The 16,203-nt window shown below is 37.0% G+C and overlaps 1 protein-coding gene across 1 annotated transcript in view; it reads right to left on the bottom strand.

Moving 5' to 3' along the window:
- The window catches only part of UNC13C (unc-13 homolog C), a 591,739-nt gene that overhangs the window by 327,976 nt on the left and 247,560 nt on the right, over positions 1-16,203 (bottom strand). Inside the window, exon 7 of the mRNA XM_057488818.1 lies at positions 10,934-11,153. Within this exon, the coding sequence (XP_057344801.1) occupies positions 10,934-11,153 (220 nt within the window). The remainder of the gene's footprint in view (positions 1-10,933; positions 11,154-16,203) is intronic.

Below are 16,203 nucleotides of genomic sequence, written 5' to 3'. Positions count from 1 at the left end.
AATACACTTGCAGTGGTGGTCAAAACATTTTATAGATACTTACTCGGAGATTTCCCAACCATTGCAGAGTCCCAAACTGTCAATATAGATTAAAGGAACAAATTAATTGTGAAAAATAAGTGCTCAATTAAAAAAAATTTTTTTAACTTAAAAATTTCCTTATTTATTAAGTTAGGAAAAAAGAAAAATGCAAGGGAAAGATGGAAGGAATAAAGATATTTTTGTTCTTATCACTTTTAGTTATATAGTTTTTTTCACATCCTTTTCAGAAGCAAACCAAAATTAAAGATTTAAACACAGTATTTCTTTCTATTTCTCTTTTCTTAAATAGCTTCTGAGAGGAACTTGTATGACACTTGCAACTAGTTCATGATGTTGTGGGAAACTGGCCTGGTGCTCACAGCTAGGCCACGTTGTTCTCCTACTGGACACAAGCAAGATCACCCCAACCTTACATGTGGTCACTCTGTGACAGTGTCGCAGTGAGACAAACAAGGCCACTTGATAATTTTGTCTTAGCACAGAGAGAAACAAGGTCACTGCAAAACCATAAAATATCAGACATCCCCACTCCTAACTGATGAGTGACCAGTTTTTCTTTACTGAGGGCAGATACTATCCTCACTCTAGTCCGCCTTCCTTGTAGAAAAGATTTTTTTTAACATACACAATCTTAGAATTGTCCTCACTTCCAGACAACACCTTTTCCAAATTTTCGCCCTCTCTTACTGAGATTCCCTATGGTTTACCCTGGGGTATGGATTTCTTTGCAGCAATGGGTAATAAACCAAATTTTAAAAGTACAGCTGTGTTCCTTAGCTGGAGGGCACTGCCAAGTATTATGAACTCTTTTCATATATGTGGAAAATGATGCTCAGAGAAGATGTGAAAAATTCTAGCAGTGTCAGGATTGGAAACCAGATCTTTCTCAAGTAGCTAAGGGCTATGAATTATATAGATAAAGACACGTAGATATCCGTTGCTTATGTCATGATGAATACTTCTTCTATGGCATGATATGAAACGTATGCACTCTTTTTGACACACTACCCCAAATACCTGAAAAAGCTCCATTATTAGTGCATTTGTTTAAGGTTAAGAAACTGACCATTGTATTGAAGTAACTTACTACTGATTCCACTTTTACCCAAAATAACTTCCATATCATTTCCTCCTTTGTGTTGTTGAAAAGTCAATGCGATAAGTATGTCGTGATAGGCATATACCCAAGCTAAATGGGTTGGTCATAGAGGACAGGCTTAAGCGTCATGATGATGGGAAGTTCTACAAAGTCAAGATCTGGGCAGCACAGAATGTGAAAAAAAAAAAAAAAGGATACTATATGAGAGAGTGGAAGAACACTAAAAATAAAATTAAACAACTTTCCATTTTTTCCCTTAGAGTCAACTTGATATATTTTCTTATAAATTAGGAGAGAACAGTGCACTAAGAGTTCAGAGACCTGATTTTAACCCTACCTATAATATCTCCTTGATCCTTTTTGACATGATACTAAATTGTTTGAACTCAGTAAACCCATTACACTGAGTTCTCCAATCTACTTGTCTCAAAGGCTCCCCTAAAAATCTGTGGTTGTTAGGATTCTGGGAAAAAGATGGCAGAGTAAGAATGCAAAGCAGAGACCACCTCCCCAAAATCACATAGAACATGAAAATACAGCAAATACAACTAAACCTGAAAATGACATGAAGACTCCAGAAAAGAAGACCTCACAGGAAAGGGTAAAGTGGCAAAGATGAGATCTGAAGGGACTCAAGCCCCCTCCCCACCCCAGTCCACAGGTAGGAGGAAGTGGAACAGAGCAGGAAGGTAATAGAAGCCCAGGACCTCTGAACACCCAGCCCTGGGGATCTGCTCAGGGAACACGAACCCATATTACATGGTGCTCTGGTAATCAATTAGTGGGGCTGGACAACAAAGACAGGTGGAATACTTGAGGACGCTGAGATTCCAGCCCCTTATGGAGAAGAGGTACCCTCTACCAGCACCCCTGAGACAAAAGCAAAGTGGGCAGTTTGAAAGACTTTCCATCAGCGGGAGAGGCAGCAGAGGGGCAAGTGTTAAATAGGGATCTCTGCTCAGGAGAAAGGGCAGGTGGATAATACCTCCCCAGCCTATCCTTAGCCCAACAGGTTGGAGCTCTGGGAACCTCAGCCACTCCATTCCCCTCATGGGCAATGCAGCCCAGAGGCTCTTCCCAGCGCATGTGGCCTGCAGTCAGCAGTGACCAGCAGTGGAGTCAGAATCTACTCCCAGGGAGACAGAGGGAGAATCTCCCAAGTTTCTTGGCCTTGTCTCAGGTCAGCTGGTGAACTGCCTGTAGGATCCAGCCCCAGGAACTCCTTCCTCCTGGCAGGCACTGCTCCTGCTTGCCTGCAGTCCCTGCCACAGCTGCAGGCCAGGGGGAGGATGGCTCCACCCAGGACAGTTCTAGCAGCACAGCACCGAGGCTCCTCCCTGAACATGTGGCCTGCGGTTGGCCCACTTGACCTGGCAGTGGAGGCAGATGTTTTAGCCAGGAAGGCCGAGGGAGACCCTCCCAACTTTCTTGGCCCTGTTTTGGCACAGCCAGGGAAATACTGCAGGAGCCAGCCCTGGGAGCTCCTTCCTCCCAGCAGGCTCTGGTCCTGCTTGTCTGCAGTCCCTGCTACTGCTACAGGCTGGGCAGAAGGTGGCTCTGTGCACAGCAACCCCAGCAGAGAGGCCCTGAATTTTCTCCCTGGACATGTGATCAGCTGATGGCGCACATAGCCCACCTGAAATCAGATCACTACAAGCCAGACAGAAAAGTATCCCACCCACTGCATGCTAACAGCTGGGGCTCCCACACTGAAAAGTGCAGGATCTTAAACTTCTGGGCACTGGAAGGTGCCTCCTCCACAAACCTATTCTTCCATAGGAAAAAGTACGAAAATGAAGAGGCAGAGGAATTTGGTCCAAACAAAACTATAAAACAAAACATGAGAAAGAAGCCTGAGTCAAGCTGAAATCACCAATCTTCTTGAAAAATACAATGGAGGGGTTTAATAGCAGGCTTTCACAGGTTGAAGATGCTGTAAATGATCTGGAAATTAGGGAACAAGAAAACAATGAAGTAAAAACAGAGAGAGAAAAAGGATCACCAAGAATGAAAAAATAAGAAGAGAGTTGTATGACCAATCCAAACAGAACAATATTTGCATATAGGGGTACCGGAAGGAGAAGACGGAGACAAAGGGATAGAGAGTCTCTTTGAGGAAATAATTGTTGAAAACTTCCACAAAGTGGGGAAGGAAATAGACACTCAAGACACGGAAGTACAGAAAGCATCTACAAAAGAAACCCTAGGAAGATAGCACCAAGACATATAATAATTAAAATGACAAAGATCAAGGACAAGGAGAGAGTATTAAAAACAGCCAGAGAGTGAAAAAAGATGACCTATAAAGGAAACCCCATCAGACTATTAGCAGATTTCTCAGCAGAAGTTACAGGCTCAAAGGGAGTGGCATGATATATTTAATGCAGTGACACAGAAGGACCTCCAACCAAGAATATTCTACCCCACAAGATTATCATTAAATTTAAAGCAGGGATTAAACAATTTTCAGCTAAACAAAAGTTGAAGGAATTTATCACCACTAAGCCAGTCCTACAGGATATGTTAAAGGAACTGCTGTAGATGGAAATGTTCATAAGGCTAAATAGCTGTCTCAAGTGAAAACAAACTCACAGTAAAAGTAGCAGACCAATTAATTACCGAGCAAGTACAAAATTAAATCAGCTACTGACAAAGTCAGTCAAATGATACACAAAAAGTATAGAATATGATACCTAACATATAAAGTCTGGAGGAGGAAGAAGAAAAAGGGGGGGGGGAATGTACCCCTAGATTGTGTTTGAAATAGAGTAATCAGTGACTTAAGATAGACTGTTAAATAGTAAGGAAGCTATCCTTGAACTTTTGGTAACCACGAATCTAAAGTCTACAATGGCAATAAGTACATTTCTATCAATAATCACCTTAAATGTAAATGGACTGAATGTACCAATCAAAAGACATAGAGTGGCAGAATGGATTAAAAAAACAAGACCCACCAATATGCTGCCTATAAAAGACTCAACTCAGACCCAAGGACATATACAAACTAAAAGTAAAGGGATGGAAAAAGACAGTCCATGCAAATAATGGGGAGAGAAAAGCAGGAGTAGCAGTACTTATATCAGACAAAATAGATTTCAAAACAAAGAAAGTAACAGGAGACAAAGAAGGACATTATATATAATGATATAGGGGTCAGTCCAACAAAAGGATATAACCATTATAAATATCTATGCACCCAAAATAGCACCAAAATATGTGAAACAAATACTAACAGAATTAAGGGGGAAATAGAATGTAATGCATTCATTTTAGGAGACTTCAACACACCACTCACTCCAAAGGGCAGATCAACCAGAAAGAAAGTAAGTAAGGAGACAGAGGCACTGAACAACACAATAGAACAGGTGGACCTAACAGACATTTACAGAACACTCCACCCAAAAGCAGCAGGATACATATTCCTGTCAAGTGCACATGGAACATTTTCCAGAAGAGATTACATTACTAGGCCACAAAAAGAATATCAATAAATTCAGAAAGATTGAAATTGTATCAAGCATGTTTTCAGACCACAATGGTATGAAACTAGAAATAAATTATGCAAAGAAAACAAAAAAGTTTACAAACACATGGAGGCTAAGCAACATGCTTCTAAATAATCAACGGATCAATGACCAAATTAAAAGAGAGATCAAGCAATATATGGAAACAAATGAAAACAACAACTCAACAGCCCCAAACTTGTGGGATGCAGCAAGAGCAGTTCTAAGAGGAAAGTATGTAGCAATAGAGGCTTACCTCAGGAAACAAGAACAATCCCAAATAAACAGTCTAAACTCATAATTAAAGAAACTAGAAAAAGAACCACACATGAGGCCCCAAGTCAGTAGAAGGGACATAATAAAGATCAGAACTGAAACAAATGAAATTGAGAAGAATAAAACAATAAAAAGAATCAATGAAACCAGGACCCAGTTCTTTGAGAAAGTAAAATAGATAACCCCCTAGCCAGACTTATCAGGAAGAAAAGTGAGTATACATATGTACACAGAATCAGATACGAAAAAGGAATATCACCACCGAGAAGGGGGTGGACTGGGGAGGGTGGCGGGGAAGGGAGAAGGGGATTAAGGGGCAAAATAATTGACAATTACAATATAGGTTGGTCACAGAGATGGTAGTACAGCACAGAATAAATTAATGATTCTATAACATCCTACTACGTTGATAGACAGTGACTGCACTGGAGCAGGTGAGGACTTGATAATATGGGTGAATGCCGAACCACTGTCTTGTGTATTTGAAACCATCATAAGATTGTACATCAATGATAGTTTAATAAAAACAACTATGGTTGTATGCAAAAACCATCTTCAACCATCCCATGTTCTTTCTCACTGAAGTTCTCATGCCTTCTTTTGTTGTGTAAGCAACATCTATTAAGCAGCCAATTGCTTAAATGTGTGCTAAATACAGGAAAAATAAAGACTATGGTCTTCATCCTGTAGCCATGGACACACAAAATCCTACTTCTAAGCTTCCTGACTATTCATTACATAAACATATTTTTATAATTGCTGTTGAAGGAGTACAGTGTCAAAAGTTTACAAGGTATGTGCTCACATATATTCATCCAAGTTAAGTTTTAGAAAATACATTTGAGTTCAGGTACAACACTTTCTTTCAAGGTCTGAAAGCCCAGAATAAAGTATCCACCCACAGGAGCTGTTCAATATGCAAATATCTGACCGTCTGAAGATACCAAAAGTGTAAAATGTGGTAATAGGAATACAAAAAAAAGAGAATCAATTTCTAGTTTGCAGAAGGAATACACTAACCAGATTTTGTTAATGAATTTTCAATAACTAATAAAGACATATAATCTTAACATAATGTCAGTAGGAAATACACAGAACCATAGAACGCATCTCAAAAGATGCTTTCCTGTAAACTTTTGGTGAAATGCTTTCTGTCTTAATTCAGGTACTTGAAATTTCCGTTAGGAATTAAAATTAGGTAGAATGTTTATTCAGTAGGATTCAGGGATTCTTCCTTTTGTGATGTGTAAGGAAGCACAGGTTGATTGGGTTAGGTACCATAATTATTTGCATATTTTTCCAGTTGCCTTTTTTTCCTTGCCTTTTACTAGTTTAAAACTGTCACCATACTGTCACAGAACGTTCCTTATAGGTTATGTTAACATCATTTAGGGTCACAAACTGCTCCTCCATTGGCTATTCTTCCACTACTAAATGTTTCCAAGAATGAATAAAATGCTTTTTTGAATAGCAGGAAACAAATAAGTTAATTAAAGAAAATGCAGGTGGACTTTAGCTACTGCCACTGGCCTGGAACTAGGAGGGGAGAGATAAATCAGTTATTTTTCCTCAAGGATTGATCTGTTCCCCTTTGGTTTCCTTGGTTCCTATCCACCAGTCTGCTTGGTTGTCAGCCTTGGGCCAAGAAGGCAGTGAAGCATAGGAACCACCTCCAAGTAAAATCATCCAGACACGAGCTAAGATGAGGCTGTTTGGGAAACTTATTTGACATTTCCATGCGTCTCTGAACTTTCAAGGAAATACTGGAACAATAAGATCTTAGAAACAGTTGGTCTAATCCCACTGGACTTCAAATGTGTAAGTCACAGACCAAAGATTTAATGGGAATTAATATCAAATTCAAATCACTTGGAAGTAACTTTACATACTCTCTTTTCCGCATGGGTCATTGTTCAGACCATACATAAAAGTTTTGTTTGTTATTTTATTCTAGTGTGTAAGTGTGGTAACACACTGCAATGTCTTCAGAAAATGATTAGCAGTATAATGATGGTTCTAGAATCATGAAGATGACTATTATTTGAAAAAGACAAGTATTTAAAAAACGATATTCAGTGAAAGTCACTAATTAAATATTTTCTCCACAAGAAACAAGAAAAATATCAAACAATGTAACCTTTTATCTAAAGGAACTAGAAAAAGAACAAAGTCTAAAATTAGAAGATGTAAGGAAACAATAAAGATCAAGCAGAAATAATCCAAATATAGACTAAGAAAAACAACAGAAAAGATCAATGAAACTAAGATCTGGCTCTTTGAAAATATAAACTGATAAACCTTCAGCCAGACTCATCAGGATAAAAAGAGAGGACTCAAATAAATAAATTCAGAAATGAAAGTTACAACTGACACTACAAAAATAAAGAGGATTATTAGAGAATTTTGTGAAAAATAATATGCCAACATTGCACCAAAATATGTCAACTTGGACAAGCACAAAAACAGACATATAGATCAAAAATGGAACAGAATAGAGAAACCAGAAATAAAACCATGCTTATATGAACAATTACTCTGTGACATAGGAGGCAAAATATAAAATGGGGAAAGAGTCTCTTCAATAAGTGGTATTGAGAAAACTGGGCAGCTACATGCAAAAGAATGAAATTTGGCCACTTTCTTACACCATACACAAAAATAAACTGAAATGAATTAAAGACCTAAGTGTAAGGCCTGAAACCATAAAACTCCTAAAAGAAAACATAGGCAGTAAACTCTTGGACATTGTTAGCAAATTTTTCTGGAAATGTCTCCCCAGACAGGTGAAACAAAGCAAAAATAAACAAGTGAAACTACATCAAACTGAAGAGCTTCTGCAAAGCAAAAGAAACCATCAACAAAACTAAAAGGTGGTAGGAGAATATATTTGCAAATGACATATCCAATAAGGGGTTATTATCCAAAATATATAAGGAACTTATACAACTCAACACTAAAAAAACAAGTAATCCAATTTAAAAATGGGAAGAGGAGCTGAATAGACATTTTACTAAAGAAGATATACAAAATGGCTAAGAGACACATGAAAAGATGCTAAACATCACTAATCATCAGGGAAATGAAAATCAAAACCTCAATAAGATATCATCTCACTACAGTCAGAATGGCTAGCATTAAAAAAACATGAAATTACAAGTGTTGGCAAGGATGGGGAGAAAAGGGAACCCTCCTACACTGTTGTTGGGAATGTAAACTGGGACAGTCACTATGAAAAACAGTATGGAGTTTTCTCAAAAAATTAAAAATAAAACTACCACATGTCCCCAATTCTACCTCTGGGCATTTACCCAAATAAAACAAAAACACTGATTTGAAAAGATATATGTACCCCTATGTTTATTGCAGCATTATTCAGAACAGCCAAGATATGGAATCAATCAAAATGTGCATTCATAGGTATATAGATTAAGGTGTGGTCTATATACACAATGGAATACTACTCAGCCATAAAAGAAATAAAATCCTGCCATTTGTGACAAAATTGATGTACCCAGAGGGTATTATTCTAAGTGAAATAAGTTAGACAAGAGAAAGACAAACACCATATGATTTCATTTATACGTGGAATCTGAAAAATAAACAAACACAAACCCAGAAACAAACTCATAAATACATAGAACACACTGGTGGTTGCCAGATGGGTGGGGTTGGGGAGGGATGGGTGAAATAGGTGAAGGGTATTAAGAGGTACAGTCTTCCATTATAAAATAAATAAATTATGGTAATAAAAGGTACATTATAGGGAATATAGTCAATAATATTTTTAAAACTTTTTTAAGGTGATAGGTGGTAATTATACTTCTTGTAGTGATCATTTTGTAATATGCATTAATTTTAAATCAGTGTGTTATACACCTGAAACCAATAAAATATCATGTTAACTATACTTAAATTTTAAAAAAGAACATAAAAAGTTTTTTTCTATCAGAGTTAAGATTTGGCTTGAAGATAGACATTACAAGGAGGCAGGACCTGGTTCAAATTTTAATTTGTAAACTAAATTTTCTAATGATGAATTAAGCTGCTTGCCAAGGTGTTAAATTTTCCTTTGAGTTATTCAGACATTGAATGACCCTTTTGAGGAAAACTTAATAGAATCTCCTTCCATTTACAGGAGGTTCACTATAGCTCTACCATCCAACTCTGCTTTCTCAATTTTTTATTCTCTCTATCCCTTGAAATGTTGGAAGTATTTTATACAAGGTGCATTTTTTTCATAATACACACAGAAGTATTTCACACAAGGTGTCAACACTTCAAATTTCTTGCTTGAACCAATGAAAAGGGATATTTCTTAAAGAAATTTTACTAATTCTGCTGTGAGAATTTTATTGACAGTTATTATTTGAAAAATAAAACTATTAAAAAAATCATGATATTCAGTGAAAGTGGTGAAGATGAATTTATATATTTGCAAACCCTCTTTTTGTTCAATGTGAGTGTAGATTTTAAGGAAAAAAGTAGCAGGTTATTAGAATATCCCCTTCCTAGGACATACATACCCACCCTCATTTTTCTGCGCTATTTTTGATTCTTCTGATTTATAAGGGCATTTTAATGAATAACCTCAAAGAAAAATATGTCTCATTTATTTAACCACTGTCAAATAATACATGGTGCCTTGAGAAATAGAAAACTGATTATGGCATTATTTTTAAAGTTTGTTGAATGGAATGCATCTCTTCTCTCAAAAGCTGAAAGAATGAGCTCGCTTCTTAGGTCTGATCTGCATCACTCTTTTCTTTAAGGGATAAAGCTACTTGTTTCTAGAGAATATTTTTCCTATCTGTTTTCTTCAATATCACAATAAGTCTTAATATGCTTATTTTATAAGATGCCTGTTTACAATTCATTTTGTTAAACAAGTGGGCTGAATTTTGATTGGATTATGAGATTGTGCAAGTAAATGGGCTGAGTAATATCAAGTCAATCCCCCTTCCTTTTAAGCAGTCATTCCTAAATATACCTTTCTATTTTTCAAAAAAAGGCTACTAGTTATTTTGATTTAAAAAAATGCATTCTTTTCTATTAGCCTATACCTTATCTGATTGTGTGATTAGCATACTAATCACGTAGAGAGAACTGTAGATTGTGTGACAGCATTTCTGATTTAATCTTTGTTTTGACATTTTCTTCTCTCTCCACCTCAATTTCAGGCAACGGATACATCTTACATTGATTGCATTCAGATAAAAAATAAATAGAGGGGAGAATATTTAGATGTGAAAGAAGATTGTTTGCAAATGGAAATCCGTGTTTAAATAGATTTCTTTGGCAATTTTTTAAAGTATTTAAGGTCAGCCCACATGACCAAATAAATGCAGCAGTGAAAAGGTAATAATAGGGATTTTAAATTATGATGTTTAGTATTTCTAGACCTAACCTAAAATATCAGTGTAAAGGATTTTTTGGGAAATGAAAATTTTAGGGAAACTTGTCATAAAGGTGGAAGCGACACGTATCTATTTGAAGTGTCAAAGGATGGAGAGACCATTAATATTCATTGAGCATCTACTATATACCAGACTCTTAGCAGAGACTATTTCATTTACTCTTTTCAATAACTCTCTGAGGTAAATTTTATTATTCCTGTTCATTTGGTGGAGGAAAATGAAGCCCTGGGAATGAAAACCTTGCCCAAGGTTGCATATCTGGTGGATTTCCCTTTGACATTTAAACACAAAGCCTCACAATCCTAAAGCCTTTTCAGGGGCTGTGCAAGATTACGGCTCCTTCAAACAGGCACCAGATAGGCTTGGAAAGAATTCCAGTTGCTGTAATCACAGGGGTGTGCCTTAGTCCCTGTTACAGAAACATGACTATACATATGCCACTTACCACATGGGGGCTATTATGAGGCAGTATGTGAATCTTTGCGTGAGTGGCAGTGGTCTTGAAAACCAGCAAGAGCCAAAAGGGTCTAGTCTGAAAATATATAAGACAAGGCAGGCTCTGCATGCCCACTTTTTTGGCCTGACCAAGTACTCACTTTGCAAACAGTCAGCGTTTAGGAGGTCCTGACACTTTTCATGGCACTTCACTCCACACTCCAAACATTTCATGCCTTGCCGGGCAATGCCCCACAGGAGCCCTTCGCACTCGTAACAGTAGGTAGGTGTTGTGGCTGTCCAGACTTCAAAGTTGTGAGGAGTGGTGGAGGACATGGGATAGATCAGTGCCTGCAAGGTCTTCCTGAAGACATGCATTTTCTGTGAGGATGAGAAGTTACCAATGCAAGCCAGTCAGTGAGTCTGGAGAACTTCAACATAAAACAAATCATTATATCATTTTTTTTCTGAAAATGCTATTTTGAGAGAGCCCCTTGATTATTGATTTAAGTGCTGACAATAAGCACAATAATGTTGCTCACTTATACCCTCTCAGTGGGCCCAATTCAGTCATTTCAACACAAAGAACCCCCAATTTCCCATATTAGACTGGGTTCCACTGTTATGCAAGCTTCATAGAGCATATAATTAATTACTCGGTAATATCCACATCCCTGATACACTGTAAAATCTAGGGGAGGGTCAACGATAATGAACAGGTTGCTCATTGCTCTATTAATCTTCAGAGCCTAACCTAGTCTCTGGCTTGAGATTGGTACTCAGGAAACATTAATTAAAAAATATATATATATATATTACTATCCTTGATCTACATTGGTTCTTGGTAAAACTGTGAAGTGGATGAAAAGTATTCTAGTGCTGAGCCTAATGCTCTAGAAACATCCCTAGCCCTTTTTTTTGTCTGAACCAGGCCTCTTTTCTCTGACTTAGTACTCTCCCTGACACTTCAACCCTCCCGAACCCCAAAGTATGCTCCTCCTATGTAATTCCTTCTGCAGGGCACTGCTTTCACTGCCCATTCCTTATGAAGGAGCTCATCAACTAACTTATAAGAAAGCGCTAGTAATAAAGACTAAATGTGGCACTCTCCCCCGGTGACTTACATTTTAACAGGAGATCATTTTTAATAGTACATGGAAGGACTTGCTAATGACAAGCCATGGGTGAGTTGGAAAAATCCACTGGACAAGTAGTCAGGAGACCAGAGTTCCCTAGCATAGTTCTTACCATGTGACATTTAAAATGGGCTTCCTTAAGCAGGAGCTGTCTTCCGTATTTCTCTTCTTTGTAGCTAAACAGTGCCTAGTGTTGTCCCTGACACCTAGTAGGGATACAGCCCATGTTCTGTGAAATGAATTAATGTTCTGCCACTTGTAATCTACGGAGACATTTAAGGTCTCAAGGCTCACTTTCCTCCTCTACATATCTATCTTTGCACAATATTATTTTGAAGATCAAATTGTATGACTGTAGCAGACATATTCCAAAGATTTCAAAACACTAAATAAATACTAATAATAGTGCTTGTTTGGTTGCAAGGTCTTCTCTGTGCTTCTCACATCCCTTTATGCAGGTGACCTCCTGGGAGGAGGACTAGCACTCCCTAGTTCTTATTTATAGATACGTTCATACAACTGCCTGATGCATAATGAATGGATATTTACATAAATTCTTTAGGGGCCTAGCTGTTAAATAATGCTAGAAGGTTACCGTTTAAATTTTGCATTAATAATCCTTAATTCTCACTTTGTAATATCTTCCCACAGTGTTGAAATGGCCAACCTTCCAATATTTGTCAATTCCATGGTACGGTAATAGCATATTTTCCTTTATTACTTTATTAGTACATTCCCTTCACTCTGTGTTTACCCAGATTATGTTTGGTAGTGGTACTAGGAAGTTCCTTGCTAGGGAGTTAAGCTTTACTATAAATTTTTCTCCCTATTGAACAGCAAGATCCAGCCTTACTATTACATGAGGATTTGATGAAAGCTCTTAATACTCCAGGCGAGTCTACAGAGCAGCAGCATGGTCAAACATGGGAATTACTGAAGTGGGGGACCACTTTATGAGGGCTTATACAGACAGAACTGGATCCATTACTTTTCAATAAAGATAGCCTGAGCAGAACAAATCTCTTGGCTTTATTTCATAATGAAGATGTCTTCTCTTGCAAATAATTGTGAAGAGTTCTTTTAGAAGTAGGACCATGTATTATTGATCTTTGCTTCCCCTGTATTGCCTAGCAGAGTGGGTGTCTTCAATATCATTAAAGTGAATTAAATGAGTCTTGGCATAACATATTTTTCCATCAGACATCCATAGACAGTTTCCTGTTCAAAGAGTTTCCTGGGTTGAGAGGCTGAGGGTGTGTGTTTAATATAGTAATTTTGGTTTGTCTAAAAAAATGAGGGAATTTAGTTATATTTGCAATCACATGAGGTAAATTGTTGTTTGCCTTAGTAGGGGAAAATAACAATTCTAATCAGTGGAACACTAGGTGGGAATAGAACACAGTCTGCTATTGAACCAGAGAAAAATAAGACATACATATGAGCTTAGAAAGCAGAATTGGGTAAGGGGTTGTTCTTGAATATTAACTTATCTACATATTTCAAGATTAAGTTAAGAATTAACATATTTTCTCTAATCCCCTATGCCCATTTTCTTTTCATTGAATTCAAGTGATATATAGTCAGTTCTCTAAATCCTCAGTCTGTAGTCAAAGTAATAAAATAAGGAACAGTTGCTAAAAAATTAAACATGCTGGAAGAAAACAAATGAAAGAGTCCTGAACGGACAGCTGAGAATTTTTCATTGAAATATTTGGTTTGGTTCAAGAGCCATGATCCCTTTCATGAAAAGAAAAAGTGAAACTAATTTAAAAAAAATAAGGAACATAGAAAACTTACCAGACAGTACATTGAAAATCATTTGAATGGAGCATTAAAACAAATGTCAACATTTAAAAGCTACAGAATTTTTTTTTATTTCTGGATCCAAAAAGTACTGTATAATTCAATGGAGATCATATATCCCTGGTCTCAGGGAAATGTTTATATGAATCTTTTTTATTCTTGATTTTTGACATATGGGCATGGGTCTACCAAAGCAGAAAATTACTCTAAAATAAATGTCATATGACAAGATTTCTCACTCTGGCAAAGTATAAGATAGAATGATGGACAGTTTAGAAACTAGGAAATGAATAGTCAGGAAAGCATGTAAGAATACATCTCATAAGAGGGGATTCTTACATCTCAGGGTAATGCTGAATCTTGGGGAAAGAAGGTGCTTTCTCAGCAGCAAAATAAGACCAGATTAAACAAGATTATAAAATGATACAAGGATGTGTGATTTTTGTGGAATAAGGCAAAAAAGATTGGGTAAGGAGCATGAATAAAGCCAGGCAGAAGAAAACAAGAGGAAACTCTAAAATTAGCTATGGACCATGGGAAATGGAAGTCTGTAACTCACCATTAGGATTTGGATTGAAGGAAAGGAAGGGGAAAAAATTAATGTAGCACCTACAGCAGGCAGAAAGATAGGTATAGTTAACAGGATCCTAGCTTAAGTGAAATGCTGGGATTGGGTATGTAATCAGAAGAGGGTCTCTGGCCTATGTAAACTAGAAACCAGACATATGGAGAAGGTGGTCACCAGAACAAGCAGGACCCTAATAACTGGGATTAGGACCCAAGGACAGAGTGAATTCAGCAATATGGGGGACTTGCTATCACCCATATTTTAAATGTTTCTTTTTAAATGTTCTTTAAGAAACAGATGACTTCCTAAAATGCATTTTCTGATTATAACTATATTCATGCTCATTGTGAAAATAATCATAAGACAGAATAAAAGCACTAATACATAAAAATTTATTCAATCTAATTTTTCTAGGTTAAGCACAGTTCCATCTGTGTTCTAGTATTTTTTTTTTCTATTTATGGACAGGATGTCAGACTTTTGCAATTAGGAAGAAAACCCACTAAACATTAATTTTATATTACTGAAATGATTCTAGAAGAGAAGGCAACCTGTCCTTGTCGGCAGACAATATTTTAGTCTGTAGAAATCAGAGTAAGGAATACTTTGACTCTGATAAGCCTCTGTAGCCAACTACAACCTATAGTTTACAAAGGGAAGGATGCTCATATCCTTACAAATATTTGTTAAAAATTCCTGTTCTTGAAGCTGAAATTTAAGGTGAGGTGCCCTAATATACAGCTTTTTGAACAATTAGGACACTGAGAGGAAACCAATTGCCTTTTCTATTTGTAATTACGTGAGAAATAAAAATGAGTCTGTAAAATAAAACAATCAGGCTTCCTGCCAAGAGCAATGACTAGTATTTTTAGATAACTGATATTCCAATCAACCAGCTGCTAATACTTATAAAAGGAACAAAGCTTGTCTGCCTCCGTTTGCCATACATCCTTTCTCTTTATGCCCCACTATGTCAACCAGTTACTAAACTAATGAAGCTCTGTTTCTTCCTCATCCTATGGTTTCTTTCTTGGGATTACATAAACTATCCCTTTACTATACCCCCCAAAAAATCACATTTTGAATTCTAAGAAAAATATGCCCCTTTTTTTCAAGGATTTTTCATGTACTTGAGGCATGCTTTTTGGAAAAAAAAAACTATTTGCTGTCTCATAGGTATCACTTTACTATTTCTGGACAAAAGCACCAGAAGGATTTGCAGAGCAAAGATTAGGGACAATGTGACCTTTGAAATTTGTTAATAAATATGAATACAGAACAATGGTACACTATGTTCCTTGGTATAAAAACAGACATAATTCCACGTCTGATTTACTCATCAGATTAATCATTACATAAGATTAACTGTAGAAGCTAAAATTATTCTGGAAAATATTTGTAGCAGAAAGTACACGGACTAAGTTATGTGCTTATCCATGTGTGGGTAAAACTGCAGTATTTCCAGAATCTCTCACCTGGCTTTAGTGCATCTCGATATCAACAGGCATTCCTAAGGGGTGGAGAGAAGTGTTTCCTCTCCATATCCATTGGTAATTACCTGGGTGACCAAGGACTTATCTGAAGCTGAGAGGTTGGAGGAGGATTCGCTTGCTTCTGCCAGAGCAGGAGAGAGAAGGCCCCCAGACCAGTGTTTATAAGAAATAAATGGATTTTAAACCTTATTTCTCCCTTTGACTGATTTCGGTTTCAGTTAGGTATTTTGCCCAAGGATTTCCTCTCTCTGGAGTTACACCATGGAAGAATAACTTATTTTTACTTATATTGTTTTATAATAGATACTTATTGCCATCCACCTAAGTAACTTATGAGATAAAGAGGGCAAACAATGATGAAGTGGTTGATTCAATAATTCAAGGAGCATACACTACAGGATATAACTGTTTTGACATGGAACATGATCTGA

This window comes from Manis pentadactyla, chromosome 11 (assembly GCF_030020395.1).
Source record: "Manis pentadactyla isolate mManPen7 chromosome 11, mManPen7.hap1, whole genome shotgun sequence".
NCBI lineage: Eukaryota > Metazoa > Chordata > Mammalia > Pholidota > Manidae > Manis > Manis pentadactyla.
The sequence above is the reverse complement of the archived record's forward strand: the minus strand, read 5'-3'. Positions and strand labels throughout refer to the sequence as shown.